Consider the following 17,429-nt stretch of genomic DNA (forward strand, 5'->3'; position numbering starts at 1 on the left):
ATAGATAGATACATGATGATAGATAGATAGATAGATAGATAGATAGATAGATAGATAATTGATAGATGATAGATAGATGATAGATACACAGATACACAGATAGATAGATAGATAGATAGATAGATAGATAGATAGATAGATAGATAGATACATGATAGATACATGATGATGATAGATAGATAGATAACAGAAAGATAGATAGATAGATAATAGATAGATAGATAGATGATGATAGATAGATATACAGACAGATAGAAAGATAGATAGATAAATAGATAATTGATAGATAGATGATAGACAGATGGATAATAGATAGATACACAGACAGAGAGATAAATACATAGATAATAGATAGATATACAGACAGAGAGACAGATAGATATAGATGATGATAGATAGATAGATAGATAGATAGATAGATAGATAGATAATTGATAGATGATAGATAGATGATAGATAGACAGATAGATAGACAGAGAGATAAATAGATAGATAATAGATAGGTATACAGACAGAGAGATAGATATAGATGATGATTGATAGATAGATAGATAGATAGATAGATAATTGATAGATGATAGATAGATGATAGATACACGGATAGATAGATAAATAGATAGATATATGACGATAGATAGATAGATAGATAACGCCTCTATCCAAATCCAGGCGGAGCAGCCCTTCAATTCTCTCATCGAGTGGCTGGTACAAAGTGATTGAGGGGTCGCGGGCAAGAAAGGTGGACTGGCAAGGAAAGAGTTAAAGGGACCTCAGCATATCTGACATTCTTACTGTGTTGGACTGTGTTGGAGAAACAGGCAGGTACCTAATAGTGAGTTAGGTAGTGTCCCATGTGTCCCCAGTGCAGGAGTGCATTGTGTATTAGATTGCCCAAGTTCACTATTGTGTTTATATAAAGTTTATATCTGTTTCATTTGCAAACTGTGTATTTTATTTGTCCTAGTGGAAGTTCTCTGAGATTGCTCCTCAGTGTACCCTAGGTGGAGCCACAGAGCTGTAAATCCCAGTTCCCAGTCCTTTTCATAAGCAAAAGGGACTCAGGGCCCCTGGATTGTCAAGGGTTAATTGTGATTAATAGAGACAGTAACCAAATTAGGGTTACATAAATATATAGGGTCATAAAAATTTACATAGACCTCCAGGTCGTCCCATAATATCTTCAAATGGCTCACTAAATGAGGGCATAGCCAATTATGTAGATACATTGCTGCAACCCTGCATAAAACAGATCAGCAGCTATAGAAAGGATACAAATGATTTTTTGAAAATGATGCAGAGTATTAATCTGCCTTTGCAAAGCATGCTCCTTGTTACCATGGATGTAAAAAGCCTCTATACCTGCATCCCACATGAGGCAGGTATAGAGGCTGTGAGAAAATTGTTGTCAGAAAATGAGAACTTTGAAGGGCCAATGATTGAATACGTTTTTAGGAATTTTAGGAATTACTTCAGGTTTGAGAATGACTACTATGTACAACTCACAGGGACAACCATAGGGTTAAAGGTTGCGCCATCTTATGCAAATGCATATATGCATGATTATGAGAAACAGCACATAATGGGTCACCCTCTATTTAGAAAATATGGAGTGTTCTATAGGTGCTTTATAGGCGATCTATTTTTTGTATGGACAGGAAGTGTTGATCAATTATAAACATTTCATAATGAGTTGAACTCAGAGGAGGGCCCGGTAAGGCTTACTATAAAATTTGGCATTTCAGAGATTGAATATTTGGACATATTAATATCTAAGGGCTCAAACATGCTAAACACATCCCTTTATACTAAGAAAACAGATAGAAACACCATATTGCACTACCACATTCAGCCACCATCCAAAACACCTTTTAGATTCAATGCCAAAATCTCAGATGTTGAGAGTGGTCAGAATAGAAAGTGACCCCCAGAGAAGAGAGCAGGATCTTATTGAAATGGGAGATAAATTCCTAAAGAGGGGGTATCCCAAGGGTTTAGTGGATAAGGCAATCACATGGGCACGCCTTTTAAAACGGGATGAGGTACTGCTTAAAGGTGAAAATCCAAGGAGGAAGGAACAAGTAGATACCGGTATCTACTATAAAGTAGGTACAATCCATATAGTAAAGATGTGAAAAAAAATGTGTTAAAACATTGGCCCTTACTGACCACTGATGATGATTCATCCCTTAGAAGGCTAACGCGGCCTAGGTTTGGTTACACTAGGGGCAGGAAGCTGAAAGAATTAATAGGCCCTACTGACCCGATGAATAAATATAAAAAAATGGGAGTGTTCAAATGCACAGGCTGTGTTACTTGTAATAGTCTTAAACTGGGCTCAGAATTTATACATCCATACACGGGCAAAAAATACCCGACCGGAGAATGACCTGTACAACTTCCATGGTAATTTACATTATTAAATGTCCTTGTGGTCTATTGTATTGCGGTAAAACCATAAGGCAATTAAAGGAACGTATTGGCATGCACAGGTCTAGCATACAGGCAGCAATGGATCCTGAAAGGGCCTCAAAATTACAGGCTAAAAAACAGGATATAGTTCAACAGGCAGTAGCAAAGCATTGGGCACAGACAAGGCATGACCCTGCATCATTCAGATGCATGCCGATAGAGCAAATATCCAATCCAATACGGGGAGGTGATCAGAATAATATGTTATTACAAAGAGAAGCGTATTGGATCCATCAGCTTGACTGTGTAGCCCCAAGGGGCTTAAACGAACAGTTGATCTTGAATTGTTTCCTGGGCTAGGAAATCATATAGCGATGCAGTATCAAGGCTATCTCTTATAGATTGAAAATAAACATGCAGAGACATGCATTAGATTGGATATATTTTTATTTTTTCGGTCAAAATGAAAATTATATAAAAATGATGAAACTTTTTTTATGATTTTGTTCTATAGGTACCCTGCACAAAACTACACAAAATGGATTTTCACACAAGATGAACTTTCACAACTTTAGACTTATATTCTAACACTGGACTTTTGACACATGGGACAACAGTAAGGGGCCGATTCACTAACTTCGAGTGAAGGATTCGAAGGTAAAAAACTTAAAATTTCAAAGTTTTTTTGGGCTACTTCGACCATCGAATGGGCTACTTCAACCTTCGACTACGACTTTGAATCGAACTATTCGAATTAAAAATCGTTTGACTATTCGACCATTCGATAGTCGAAGTACTGTCTCTTTAAAAAAAACTTTGACCCCCTAGTTCGCCATCTAAAAGCTACTGAAGTCAATGTTAGCCTATGGGGAAGGTCCCCATAGGCTTGGCTAACTTTTTTTGATCGAAGGATATTCCTTCGATCGTTGGATTAAAATCCTTCGAATCGTTCGTTACGAAGGATTTTATCGTTCGATCAAAGGAATTATCCTTCGATCGTACGATCAAACTATCTGCGCTAAATCCTTCGACTTCGATATTCGAAGTCGAAGGATTTTAATTCCTAGTCGAATATCGAGGGTTAATTAACCCTCGATATTCGACCCTTAGTGAATCGGCCCCCTAGTCCACCAAGAGCATAAGAAATGTACACTAAGGGGCAGATTCATCAAGGGTCGAATATCGAATAGTAAAAACTTCGATATTCGACCATCGAATTTAGCATGCTACGATAATCGAAGGCCGTCTTCGATCGAAGGAAACCATCGTTCGATCGATCGATTCCATGCTACGATGTGAAGGTTTGTGCGTATCGAATAGTCGAAGCTGATCGAAGGTAACCTTTGCCACACTTCTATTCGAATCGATCGATTCGAAGTTTTTATGCCCCACTTCCTTTCTGCCATTTTTTTCAAACAGGAAGTCCTCTGGAGGCCATTTTAGGTGCATTGGCGCCCTTAATGCGCACTTGCTATTTGGATGAGCTAGGTGGAGGAGGTTGCCAAACAGCTGCTTGAAAAATGAGAAGAAGGAGTGAGGAGGAGGAAGGCGAATGTGGTTCCAGCCCTGAAGAGGTGCCCAGGGTGGCTGCATCCCACACTACGTGGGATGTAAGTCACCAGAGGAGGGGGAGAGAGGGGGACAGGGGCTGGAGTGTTAGAGGGAGGGGTTCCTGGGCTGAGGTGGAGGAGGAGAGCCTGTCAGGGTCCCATAGAGGGGGAGGGGAGAGGTCTGGGAGTGCCAGGACAATGAGCTCCCCCAGCTCACGCCACGTGTCTCCCCCAACATCGGAGACACGTGGTCGGTCCCGCACCCCAGCCAGGGGAAGTAGGGCCTCCCCCAGGGCACGCCACGTGTCTCCCCCAACATCGGGGACACGTGGCAGTTCCTACACCCCAGGCAGGGGAAGTAGGGCTTCCCCCAGGGCACGCCACGTGTCCCCCCCAACATCGGGGACATGTGGTCGGTCCCGCACCCCAGCCAGGGGAAGTAGGGCCTCCCCCAGGGCACGCCACGTGTCTCCCCCAACATCGGGGACACGTGGCAGTTCCTACACCCCAGGCAGGGGAAGTAGGGCTTCCCCCAGGGCACGCTACGTGTCCCCCCCAACATCGGGGACACGTGGTCGGTCCCGCACCCCAGCCAGGGGAAGTAGGGCTTCCCCCAGGGCACGCCACGTGTCTCCCCCAACATCGGGGACACGTGGTCGGTCCCGCACCCCAGCCAGGGGAAGTAGGGCCTCCCCCAGGGCACGCCACGTGTCTCCCCCAACATCGGGGACACGTGGCAGTTCCTACACCCCAGGCAGGGGAAGTAGGGCTTCCCCCAGGGCACGCTACGTGTCCCCCCCAACATCGGGGACACGTGGTCGGTCCCGCACCCCAGCCAGGGGAAGTAGGGCTTCCCCCAGGGCACGCCATGTGTCTCCCCCAACATCGGAGACACGTGGTCGGTCCCGCACCCCAGCCAGGGGAAGTAGGGCTTCCCCCAGGGCACGCCACGTGTCCCCCCCAACATCGGGGACACGTGGTCGGTCCCGCACCCCAGCCAGGGGAAGTAGGGCTTCCCCCAGGGCACGCCACGTGTCCCCCCCAACATCGGGGACACGTGGTCGGTCCCGCACCCCAGCCAGGGGAAGTAGGGCCTCCCCCAGGGCACGCCACGTGTCTCCCCCAACATCGGAGACACGTGGCAGGTCCGGCACCTCAGCCAGGGCTGGAACTACAGAGATGACCGCCAGGAGGAGGCAAGAGGAGGAGGAAGAGACACCGGCCTCACAGAGGAGGCCAGAGGAGGAGGAGGAGGAGGACGATGGCGATGAGGGCCCCAGTGGGCGAATGGGGCGAAGATTTTCCAGTGAAGAAAATGCAGCACTGGTTGATGAAGTGATCGTGCAATGGGATGTGTTATTTGGATGTCGATCCCATTGCATCAATGCTGCCAGACGCAAAAAAATCTGGCAGCTAGTAACGGACAAAGTCAACGCTGTAGGCGCTGTACACAGAGATCACAACACTGTGTACAAGCGCTTCAGTGACCTGAAGCGTTGGATGCGGGCGAAGTTTGCTGCCAGGAGAGCAAAGGCCGAGAAGACCGGCGGTGGCCCTTTACCATCTTTGAGGCTGCAGCCTTATGAACGCCGGCTTCTGGCCATTATGGGCAGAGAGGTGTGTGAAGGTTTAGAAGGCTCACATGACACAGACTGGAGAAGTAAGTACATTTTAATACACAACATTCTTACTGCTTTTATCCACATTCTTATCATTTGCCTAAATAACTAATTTCCCCTTTGTCATTTAGCTTCTTTCCTTAAATATTGCTCCTGTTTGCCATTAGAGGATTTTATGTTTCCAGGATTCTTGTTTGTTTTTGTAGTAGTTAATTACGTGCAGCTGTAACATTGCCAAAAAGGCAAACGTTTATTAACCATTTCCCTACTAGAACAGAAATGTTTATAAAGTGGATTAAAAGGGTTGTTGAGCTTGAAGTTAACTTTTGAACTATGTTATGTTATCATTTTAGACAGTCATATCATTCTATTCCAGTCTGTGATTTCTAGGAATATATGTTTGCTATGGTAATTTACATCCTAGCAACCACTTTTTCAAAATCGTCTACTGTAGAGCTTATATAAAAAAAAACAGAATATTGGGTACCAGAGGAAAACATTACTTTAAGGTTAACAAACCCTTTAACTTCAGTGTGTAAAAGTGTGAAGCAACATATGTAGAGCCTACAGCAGCTGTATTGTCACTTATTACATTCTGTGCTTCTCACATCATTGCAAACAGGGCCTTTGTGTCATGTATTTAACTTTTCAACCTTAGCATCTCCCTTGCAGTGCCCTGATAGACTCCACTTGGACTTTAAACATATCGTTTCCTCCCCCATTACATTTCAGTTATTATTTTAAAGGCTAACTTAAATATTTTAGAAACATGTTGTAGGTTTGTCCATCAGCCTAATAAACAAGTACAATTGTAGTAGCTTATGACTGACAAATTTTTTTGGCACTTTTCTTAACAATTGCAGCACCACCGCGGACAGTGCCACAACCCACGGACAGTGACCAGGACCAGGACCTTGATCCTCAGCAGCCCCAGGAAGAGGGTGAGGCTGCAGAGAGCCCTAGAGCCCCACAAGCTCAAGGTACAGACATGTTTGTGTTTGTGGCCAATGTAGTTGCTTCCTCAAATTGTTTGCAACATTACTAATGTCCAATTTCACATTACAGAACATCGAGCTCCCCGGCGTTCCCAGTCGCCAGCCGTGCTACCTGTGGTGCCCCCCAGACGTAAGAACCCTTCCTTTATTTATCTGTGTCCCAAAGATGCAAAGAACATTTACTGAGTCCCTTATGCAGCCTACTTATGTGCCTCTTCAGTGTTAATGAAAAGCAGTAGGTTGTTAAAGACAGATTTTGGATAGAATATACATTTTGCCCATTTCCTTATGCGACCAAAGTGTCAATTATATCAGATTGTTCTGCTGCTCTGGCTCTGCATCTCTCCCTTCCTCTTCCTGTGCCCCCCCCCATTCTGACTGTCAGCCTGAAATCACCATACAGTGCTACTACTATTTCACTCTCTCTCTCAGCCCCACTTTAAAATCCTACTGATGTCTTTGTGACTGCCCTTGACTATTGGCTCTGCTCAGCCTACATTCTCACCTGTTGACTCGACACTTTTCTTTTTCCTTCTACATGGTCCATCTTGCTCCCCCTCACTCCAAGCCATCCACCGTCTCAAGATTTACTCTGGCTCCTCATGCCTCATAGTAGTTTTCTCACTCCATGCTGTCTCTCGGGTCTCCCTTTCCACTTGCAGGTTCCCTCTCTGTTCTTGCTCCCACCTCCTATACCACCCCTCTGTCAAGTTTCACTCCCCTCTCCCAGGTTCAATCACCACTCTCATTGTGTGTCTCATACTATCTCCTTAACTTGCAGCTGATGACAAACAAGGCAAACAAAAAACACATATATTTTGACTAGATACACATTAATGTTCCATTTCAAATCCAGTATTGGAATGATTTAGCCCCCCCCACACCCAAACATGGAAACACCCAACACCAATTTATCTTCTAAGATTATCTTTGTGAGCTTCCTTTCCCACCTTTGTTTTTTTGTTATGGGTTATGCACATGTCCAATAAATTTAGCGATGTTTATATTTGTTTTTTGTTGTAGGTGATGCTGCTGAAGCAGGTGCTGCAGCTCCTGCTGCTGCTGCACCAATTGGGGGACCACCACAGGAGCAACCACAGCGACTGGCTGAGAGACGTGGGCAGTATGTGGGGCTTATGCAACTTCTCATCCAACAGCAACGCCGCAACAGTCTCTGGATGCGAAGATGGTTTGCTCGCATCCATGCCGGCTTCCATGATGGGATGCAGAGCATGGAGCAAACCTTCCAGAGCATGGAGCAAACCATCCAAAGAAGCATCCAGGACCTGGTGGCGGCTATTCGGGAAGTGGCTCAACAACCACGGGGTTCTGCTGAGGGTCCAGTCCCTGGTCCTGCTGCTGCTCCCCCTCCACCCCCTGCATCTCCTCAGCAGCGCAGAGGAAGGGGGCGTGGAAGGGGACAAGGTCCTGTCCGAGGGGATAAGCGCAAACGTCCCTAGCTCCAGTCTGTGTCACTTCTCAAACTGACACTGGCCTCTTTGCCCATTTTATCCTGGCAAAGAACTTCGCCCAATTCACGCTTCAGGTGTGACTTTGTCCGTTACCCAGCAATGGGACTGACATCCAAACAACACATCCCATTGTTTTAGACCATGCTGCATTTTCTTCACTGAGGGGTGCCATTTTAAGATCTATTGGCACCCTTTCCAATAACATCTGGAAAAGCACTTACAAACATCAAAGTGCATTTGCTCTAACATATTTGTCTATTTATGGTGTTATCAGCACCAAGGTGTGCCATATCTACCATCCATTGGTACCCTTTCCAATAACATCTGGAAAAGCACTTACAAACATCAAAGTGCATTTGCTCTAACATATTTCTATAGTAATGCTGCAGTGTTTCCCAAAACATTCACTTGGGCCAAAAATGTTACATGTAAGGCTCAAAGAATTGAAATACTACTCTTTTGCTTGTGTATTTTTCACTAATTACTTCAAACATAACATATGTTAACATATGCTACCTCTGGCCTACTTTGGCTACCCAGCACTCCTAATAGGTGCCAACGCCTACTACCTCCTCCTCCTCCTCCTCCACCTGTGCTCATTCAATAGCAAGTCCTAGGTGTATGATATGCCTTATAGGCACAAATGGTTGTTACTTTGCACAAGAAGTTATGTGGCCTACCTCTGGCCTACTTTGGCTACCCAGCACTCCTAATAGGTGCCAACGCCTACTACCTCCTCCTCCTCCTCCTCCACCTGTGCTCATTCAATAGCAAGTCCTAGGTGTATGATATGCCTCATAGGCACAAATGGTTGTTACTTTGCACAAGAAGTTATGTGGCCTACCTCTGGCCTACTTTGGCTACCCAGCACTCCTAATAGGTGCCAACGCCTACTACCTCCTCCTCCTCCACCTGTGCTCATCCAATAGCAAGTCCTAGGTGTATGATATGCCTTATAGGCACAAATGGTTGTTACTTTGCACAAGAAGTTATGTGGCCTACCTCTGGCCTACTTTGGCTACCCAGCACTCCTAATAGGTGCCAACGCCTACTACCTCCTCCTCCTCCTCCTCCACCTGTGCTCATTCAATAGCAAGTCCTAGGTGTATGATATGCCTTATAGGCACAAATGGTTGTTACTTTGCACTATCAAGCATTGTTGGGTGTCCAACACTCTACCTGGCCAGCACTAATCTCATATTGTGGATTTTCAACTGGCCAAATTGTCATATTGACAAGTGTTAGTTGTACATCATATTGATTGTTATATTATTGTTTTTGATACAAGCTTATCAGGGCCAAATTTTTGGATACTGTTTAATGTAAAGTTGGCCATGATGAATCCTGGGGTGCATTAGCAATGTTATGCAACAAATGCTTTGTAAAACCTTTGTAAAGCTTTTGCCCTTTAGTGGTCTATAGGGGCTGCTATATTTTGAAATATATGTTGAGAACAAATTCCTCCTGTGCCTTCCAGCTAAGGTACATATTTTAAGGTTTTCAAATAACTATTGTATGTTCCAAAAACAAAGAAACAAACTTTCTACTGATATATATTGTCTTTTTATTGTTGTTCAACTGTTTTGGATTTTGACCAAGATTGTGTCAGTAAAGCCACTAAAACATTACTGGGTGTGTTTGTTTTTTATTTTTTGACAAGGTGCTAGTCCAAAATAGTAACATGGGTAATGTCATTTCAAGCAAGAAAACAGAAGAAGCCATACCTGTGGATCAAACAAGAAAAATGCATTAACACAAATCCAAACTAATTTAAGTAGCCACACAAAAGCCTGTCATTGCTAAACAAACACTGCCACTTACTGATATTTTATTGAAAGGTCACTCCACCCAGGTTCAAATGAGCCAAACAGCTTTCAGTTCATCATCTGTCGGTTGTGTTGAGTCCAATTTAGTGGGTCAGGAAAAGTTTGCACATGGAGAGGCTGCAAAGTCACATCAATAATATGGTAAGTTGTTAGCAATATATTTTTAAATTCCCTGAGTAATTCCTAAATACCTGAATAACGGAGTTTGAGGCGTGGCCAATCAGTCAGTGTCCATGTCTGTATCCTCTGTGGGCAAGTACCAAGATAATAAAGTAGAGTACGACACACATGAACCACAACCATAACACAGTAGGAGGCCAGAAAGCTGAAATGACAAGTACAGATAATGCTTTCTCTTGAATATGTGTATACACATGGAAATTTGTTTATCATCTCATCATTTTTCTGCTTACAGCATAAGATGTTACAGGAAAGCATTCACTGCTAGGGGCACGCCAGCACATCACCATCAGCAGGCTGTTCATTTGGAAGAAAAGTATCAAAAATTGTTTACTTTCCAGATATCCATTCAAAACAATTTCATTTCCCAACAATCATATAAGGCCTAATAATTGAGATTGGTTATAAAGACCTGACATATAACACTCATGACAAGGCAAACATATTAAGGCCAAACAACTGACCTAGGAATTAATGGGTTTCAGACATTATTGAGTTGATCTAGATCATGACATTACTAAACCTCATTACAGGGGAGCGCAGGAGTAGACGCATGCAGTTGTTTTCAATGGGGCTGTACAGTTTGAGACGCAACATGCCAAATTTCTCTTGTGTTTGTGGAGTACAGTCCCATTTCAAACAACTGAATGCGTCTACTCCTGTGCTCCGCTGGGGCTAAACACAAAAACAGAACGCAGGGGAGCGCAGCTTCAAATGCTCGTGTGAAAGAGGGCTAAAGGTTAAGCAAATGACCAGATTTACATTGTAAAAACATGGTTTGAAAGGTAACTCACAAGATTGCAAACAATCACAAAAAAAGCACTTAGGAATAGGGCCCAAAAAAATATGTACCACTATTTGGCCCTTGAGAAGTCTTAAGTAGTACAAATTAACTATTTTTGTGTGGTTTGTTCAACTTACAACTAAAAGTGGGCACGGATGAGCCTTTCACGCACTCTTCTTCCCTCTGGTTGGTTGTCCCTCTGTCTGGCAACATACCCCTCAATCTCAGGTTCCAGGTCATCATCAATGTCTGCAGGTAATCCATGCTGCCTTGCCACATTATGCAGCATGGCACAGACAGTGATGATTTGTGAAACCTTCTGGGGGGAATAAAGCAGAGCTCCCCCAGTGACTGAGAGGCATCGGAAGCGAGATTTGAGCACCCCAAAGAGGCGCTCAATGATATTACGTGTCTTCCGATGGGCACGATTGTACCTACGTTGGGCAGGTGTTTGGGCAAACCTCACAGGGGTCATCAACCAAGGCAGAAGTCCATATCCTGCGTCTCCTAAAAATGTAAACCAAAATATATTATAGTAATTGATTCCAGTTGTCTGTTGTGTTGACTATTCCAATGGTGTAGTTATGTCCATTGTGTAGTAGTACAATCTTTACAAACAGATCTACACACAAATTCTTTGCTGTTGGGGTACTTACTTTACCCCTTTTGTTAGCCAAACAACATTGCTGGCACAAAAATTGTGTGTGTGCAGATCCATTAAGAAATCATCCACTTAACACATCTCACCTGTAAACTGAATCAGGTGGCAAGAATTAAAAGCCCTAACAAAGTTAGCTGATTGAACTAAACTACAGGTCCCAAGATGCATAGTGCATCTATTGTAGCCAGACTGAAAATAGGGCAACATTTCTGGAAAATACATACATATCACCTTTAAAATAATATTTGAAGTGTCTTTGTATGAAATTGCAAATATAACTTACCCACAAGCCAGCCGTCCGGCATTTCTCCTTGGGTAAAGAGGCCATGGAGAGCTGACTGACGCAGGATAGTGGCATCATGGACACTTCCAGGAAAGCCAGATCTCACACTCATGATGCGCATGTTGGAATCACACACCACCTGCACATTGATGGAATGGGAGCGCTTACGATTTCGGTAGCGCTCCTGCTGATGGCGAGGTGGTGTGAGCGCAACATGAGTGCAATCAATGGCTCCTAGGCAATTTGGAAATTGGCCAATTAGGAAAAAATCCTGTTTTAATCTTATCCACTCTGCCTGAGTAGAGGGGAAGGAAATGAGCCTTCGCGAGTGCTGCAGTAGTGCCCTGAGCACTTGTGTTAGTATCCTGCTAAAGGTGGGCTGGCTCATGCCAATGAGGCGTGAAGAAACCTGCTGGAAACTGCCAGTGCCCAGGAAATGCAAAACTGCAAGCAGCTTGCACATCCCAGGCACTGCCTGAGACCGTGCCGTCACAGGTTCAATGGCCTCACTGATGAGACCATAAACCTGCACTATGGCGGCACGACTCAGGCGGAACATCCTCACAACCTCACCATCAGACAACTCGTCCAAACAAAGTACAGGTCTCCTGAAGTGACGAAGCTGCCTGATCCTAGCAGGGACAAGCTGTTCCTGCTCCTCATCCTGCTCTTCTGCCTCCAAAATGGCGGCTACCAAAAATTCAATTTTTTTAAACTTTCTTACTCAAATGGCATCTGGTGGGGGGGTTTTTATAAGTAAGCCAGTGTTTCCCAGCATTCCATGCAGCTTGGAAACATTTAACCATTTAGTGAAGCGTAAGGATAGATAGGGCCAATTAATATTTGAATTGATGTTGTAAAAAAATATAAATCAAAAATTATGTTTTAAGCCATTGATACTTGAAAATCTTAGCTTAGATTCTGATAGATGCCAAAACAAACATGTTTCTGGTGTCAGTATTTATTTTAATGTAATTCCCCAAACCTCTAGTGCAGCCACAACTAAAAAACAGTTTCTAACAGTTTATAAAGTGATCCCTAGGTGTCACTATACACCCACAACAGTGGAGAGCACCAGCAAAAAAATCGAAGTAAATCGAATAGGCGAAGATGGGTTACTTCGATCGTTCGATTCGAACCATATCATCTTCGAATGTCGAAGTCCAAAATCAACTTCGGTAGGTCAAAGATGGGGTACAAATAAAACTTCGGGTGAAGATTTCATAAATAAGGTATCCTTCGAGTCGAGTCGAATAGTCGAATAGGCGAACTAATACATCCTTTGACAATCGTACTTGTCCACTTCGATTATCGAATTTGACTATTCACCTGATCGGAGGATTGCTCGACCGTTCGAATCGAAGGTCGAATTCGAAGTAAAAAAACAGTCGAGGCTTAGTGAATTTGCCCCTAAGTATTATAATGTGAAAGATGTTGATTGAAAATATAATGTCATTGGTTAATTGTTGGAAGCAAATGCTGATGTCACTATAGCACACCCCCCCTTTTTTTGACTATTGAGTATTTAAACCCACATTTTAACACTTGCACAATATCACTGATAAAGGTCCAAAAGTGGACTGAGCGTTGGTGATATGCACAGTGGAATAAATCTTCACTAATTATGAAACATTGGAGTGCTCATCTTCATTACTAATATTTATCACTTTTTGATGAAGCAGAAGCACCCACTCGTTCAAGTCAGAGTACGGATACACATCTGGACTTATATATTTGGTGTTTCGGGGGGCAATATTTCTGGGCTATTTTTATAGGCAAGGTGCCTACCACTGGTTATGAAAGGCACACTTATGCATTAACAGTTGTATCATTGCTATGGTTAGTAATATTTAAAGGAATGTCTAGGGATGCTCACTCTCTATTGGTGAGTAAATATCATGTGCAAAACTCTTCTGCATTCCAGTACTTTCCCAAAGCCAGCATTTTTGTTCTCTCTCTCTTAAAAGCCTGCAAAGCCTCCAGTATAAGATGCATGCTGGCAGAAGTCCTATTATTTTTGCTGATTTCTCCAGCAAATCAGCAGCACAAAGAGTCCTGCAGAAATCTGGGCTTGTTTTTGAGCTGAGAGCTTTAGCCAGGAGGGGGAAGGGGAATTGCACAGTCAACCCAATTTGCATACAGTGCCTGACGACATTTGATGTCACTGGGCTGCTATTTAAGGAAGTGGCAGTCTGAAATAGCAGTCAGTCTTTGGTTTGTTGCATCAGCAGTCGGAAGCATGCAGTTGAAGTGCACTGACTGTGTTCCCCTATACACAGCAGAGCACCCACTTCTAGGAGTCCCTTAAAGGACAGGATTTATTTTGCTAGGGGTCTATACTGAAAAGCCATTGTGCAAACATGAGCACAGAAATGTGTAACTTCCCCATGGAGGTGGCCGTGTACGAGCTGCACAATTTTTCCATTTCATTTTTTTCCTCCTTACTGGGGGCTGATGTGGTGTCTGTAAAGTTGGATAACAGGTAAATACAGCATTCTTATTTTATTGTGTCCTTCATACCTTGCAAAAACAGTTTGGGGCAGAAAAGTAGTTTTTATATGCTTTTAAAAATATCTTGCATATTGATAACATGTTGCATATTATAGGTAAAATTGGAATATTTTGCTGTAGAATGACTTTGTCTGTGAAGTTACAGAACGATTTCTGTGCTGATGAGCTGCACCGGGTTTCCTTGCTATAATAACAGATGTGCAGATTTTGACTTATGGCTGTGACCATTCACTTATCTGCAGATCTGTGTGTGTGTGTGTAAATACAGCCAGGCTTGTGCAGATCATTTGCTATCAGGCAGAATTTACATTATGGCTGGATCCTCATTTCCTGGAGACAGTCGGTTAGAGCAGGATAATCCCAGTTTGGACTGGAACAGACTCAATTTCCTCCTCCTTGTTTGTCACCAGGGCTTTGGGAGGGAGGGGGGGTTAACCCATGCTGGGCTGTACTAAACTGCACAATTCCTCAGGGTTGCACCTGGAAACCAGATGACTAGATGCATTACGATACATGTATGACGGTAGTAATACATTAAATTAATGCATGTCTTTAATGGTGTTATTACTTTGCACGATTATAATCAATTCGTTTTTTTTTTCCACAGTGCATCGGGTGCCAGTGTCGTTGCCATTGACAACAAGATTGAGCAAGCCATGGTGAGTATCTCTTTCCTCACCTAATGCCCCCACATGTGGAAAAGAAGGCACAGGTATAGCAGATAGGGAGGGCACTGGCATATCAGAAAGTGTTCCTTTACATCATTATTGTAGTAAATGTTTTCATAATGTATGTGCAGATATCTGCAGTGCAAGTTAGAAAATATTTGAGACATTATAATGATAAAATAATAATGAGTGGCCTCCAGCAGTTACTTTATCAGGGGCAATCAGGCAGTGCATGACTGACAGCTGGTTCAGAGTATGTGGCAGTGCAGGACCTCCCTGGCATTCACTGCAATGGCTATCTTCTGTTGACGGGCAGAGGTGGGCCGGTGGGATCTCATTGGATGGAGCAGCACTGCAGTGCTAGCTGTGGATAATGCCATCGTAGGCATAACGACATTGGTTTCTTTTCAAAGGAAATTGCAGCCTTTATTCACTTGCTGAGAAAAGGATGCCTTCCTTGTATGGACTTTGAATTCAATCAGGAGTGGGCAGCCTTCCCCTGTGTGGACCACATTTCCCAGCATCCACAGATAAGCCGTGTGCTGGGATTTGTTTTAAGTTCAATAACAGATGATAAAAACTAGGGCCTTATAGAATGACTAGATGGTGATGGGAGTTAATGTGTATTTGAATGGGCAGCAGTGTGCATTAGGACACACCACTAGTACACCTTCAGGTATATCTTTAAAATGCTGCATTGGCTAGTATAGTATGTTTTGCATTTACATGCCCCCCCACACCTTACATATAAGCTACTGAAATAAATAGTTCTCACTTATCAGTGTTAATGTGTAACTAGAGCTGTTTAGTTTGCAGTGCCCCCAAGTTGCAGCAGTAGGGATTCTGTATTTTGTAGGGACAAATGTGACCTTTGCAGCCTTATATTTGCCCAGTGTGTGACCTTTCCCTAATATCTGCCATGTTTGCCCTACAGGATTTGGTAAAAAATCATCTCATGTACGCTGTGTGCGAAGAGGTCGAGGTGCTGAAGGAGCAGATTAAAGAGCTGGCGAAGAAGAACTCACAGCTTGAGAAAGAGAATCATCTACTCAAGAACCTGGCAAGCCCAGAGCAAATGAAGAAGTTCCAGTCCCGGCTTCCAACAGATGAAACACCAACCAAGACAAAACTAGATTTCCATCGATCAACTCTGAAAGCCGGCTCTGCAGTCTAAGCGGCTCTGTCTTTGGAATGGGCAGAGCCACTGAACTTTTCCTATTCATCAATGTCTATATATGAGAAAAAAATTTTTTTTCCCCCCTCTTTAAAGTGTCACCTCAGATTGGAAGGTCGTTGACTAGCCAAAGCTGGCATGTGCTGGGGCTAGCGTGGGCCTCCTCTTCAAGAAAAGAGTGAGAGAAGCTAGACATGGACTCTTTAAGAAGAGTAACAGCCAGAGACAGAGCTTACTCTACATGAATCTTGACTTTGGCAGCAGGCTTGGAAAGCAAAGCCTGGAAACTAGCAGGACATGCTAAAGATGACCAGAGACTACTTCAGAAAGAGCTCTCTGGCCATGGAATACAAGCTGAAGAGGACAACTCCCTCTCTGTGTGTTTTTTATAGACTGTACCATGGTAGGAAGCAGAGAGTGTGAGCCTCCTGGAATGAGGATATGAACAGTTACTCTAATAACCGTTCAGTACAAAGCATAGTCTGGGCACTTTAGTGCTTCATAATGGAGATTGTTATACATTGGCTTACAGATGCCCAAACAAGTGATGATGGCAGTGTCATTAGACCACACAACACACAGGGCTTGTTGGTATATGTTTACATAGTTTGTATGTAATTTAGCACTTGCCAAAATGTTCTCATTGAGGACATGGGAATCTGCTACAAAGATTTTATTTTATTATTTTTTTTTACTTTTGTTTTTCTGTATGTGTAAAATAGAAATGTACCTGTCTGTCTCTATGTCAGAGCACAATGGTGGGAAAAACTTCCTAAAAGACTCACACAAGACACTTTACAATTTTGTAATATTCCTAATAACTTCAGAATCACAGCTCCCAGCAATGGCCATAAAAGGGGTTGCTTGAACGAATAATGTATTCTGTTTTTTAACATTACTGTCGGAGGTTTCTGGATTGTACATAACTCAGTGGAAAGCTGCAATAAACACAATTTTTATATATAAACAAATGCTTTTTTTGTGTGTAAATCATTGGCTTTTACTAATGGAGCCATTATTATGGTCACACACTTTAATTATAGTTACTAATATATTCTGACATTCTTGTGGCAACCATCAACAGCTAATTTCATTGGGTATTCAAAATGTTAACATGGGTTAGGTTTAATATAGTTCAAGTTTCACACTACAAGGACCTATGGAACTAAGCTTAAACCAAACTGCTTCTATAATAAAAATACTGTGCAACATCAACATGCACCTTTTCATAATTGAGGTAGTTACAGTATGTGGTTTATTTGATGTAAAAAGAATGAGCTTGATTTCTTGAGGGACT

General features: G+C 43.1%; 2 protein-coding genes and 1 long non-coding RNA gene across 3 annotated transcripts; 2 read left to right on the top strand and 1 right to left on the bottom strand.

Annotated features, from left to right (window-relative positions):
• Positions 1–4,982: 4,982 nt before the first annotated feature.
• LOC121397722 (myb-related transcription factor, partner of profilin-like) lies at positions 4,983–8,195 on the top strand. Its single transcript, XM_041575031.1, has 4 exons — positions 4,983–5,619; positions 6,442–6,558; positions 6,644–6,703; positions 7,597–8,195. Exons 1-4 carry the CDS (start codon positions 5,139–5,141, stop codon positions 8,031–8,033), a joined length of 1,095 nt encoding a protein of 364 aa, XP_041430965.1. The 5' UTR covers positions 4,983–5,138; the 3' UTR covers positions 8,034–8,195.
• A 1,505-nt stretch (positions 8,196–9,700) lies between these two features.
• LOC121397674 lies at positions 9,701–11,950 on the bottom strand. The gene is made up of 5 exons (XR_005963825.1): positions 10,973–11,950; positions 10,285–10,348; positions 10,063–10,196; positions 9,867–9,988; positions 9,701–9,769 (listed from the first exon to the last, which is right to left on the bottom strand). It is a non-coding gene; the product is annotated as an uncharacterized LOC121397674 (long non-coding RNA).
• A 2,034-nt stretch (positions 11,951–13,984) lies between these two features.
• Positions 13,985–17,100, top strand: tsc22d3.S (TSC22 domain family member 3 S homeolog). Its single transcript, NM_001094619.1, is given in 3 exon segments — positions 13,985–14,261; positions 14,898–14,949; positions 15,893–17,100. Coding segments are annotated over 3 exon segments (414 nt in total). The 5' UTR covers positions 13,985–14,139; the 3' UTR covers positions 16,133–17,100.
• The last annotated feature ends 329 nt before the right edge of the window (positions 17,101–17,429 follow it).

The sequence above is a fragment of the Xenopus laevis genome, chromosome 8S, assembly GCF_017654675.1.
Source record: "Xenopus laevis strain J_2021 chromosome 8S, Xenopus_laevis_v10.1, whole genome shotgun sequence".
Lineage (NCBI taxonomy): Eukaryota > Metazoa > Chordata > Amphibia > Anura > Pipidae > Xenopus > Xenopus laevis.

Excerpts from the sequence above, each read along its gene's own strand:
- LOC121397722 (XM_041575031.1), top strand. The coding sequence starts at position 5,139 with ATGACCGCCAGGAGGAGGCAAGAGGAGGAGGAAGAGACACCGGCCTCA. Across the intron at positions 5,620-6,441 it reads ACATGACACAGACTGGAGAA|CACCACCGCGGACAGTGCCA; the intron begins GTAAGTACATTT and ends TAACAATTGCAG. Across the intron at positions 6,704-7,596 it reads ACCTGTGGTGCCCCCCAGAC|GTGATGCTGCTGAAGCAGGT; the intron begins GTAAGAACCCTT and ends TTTTTGTTGTAG.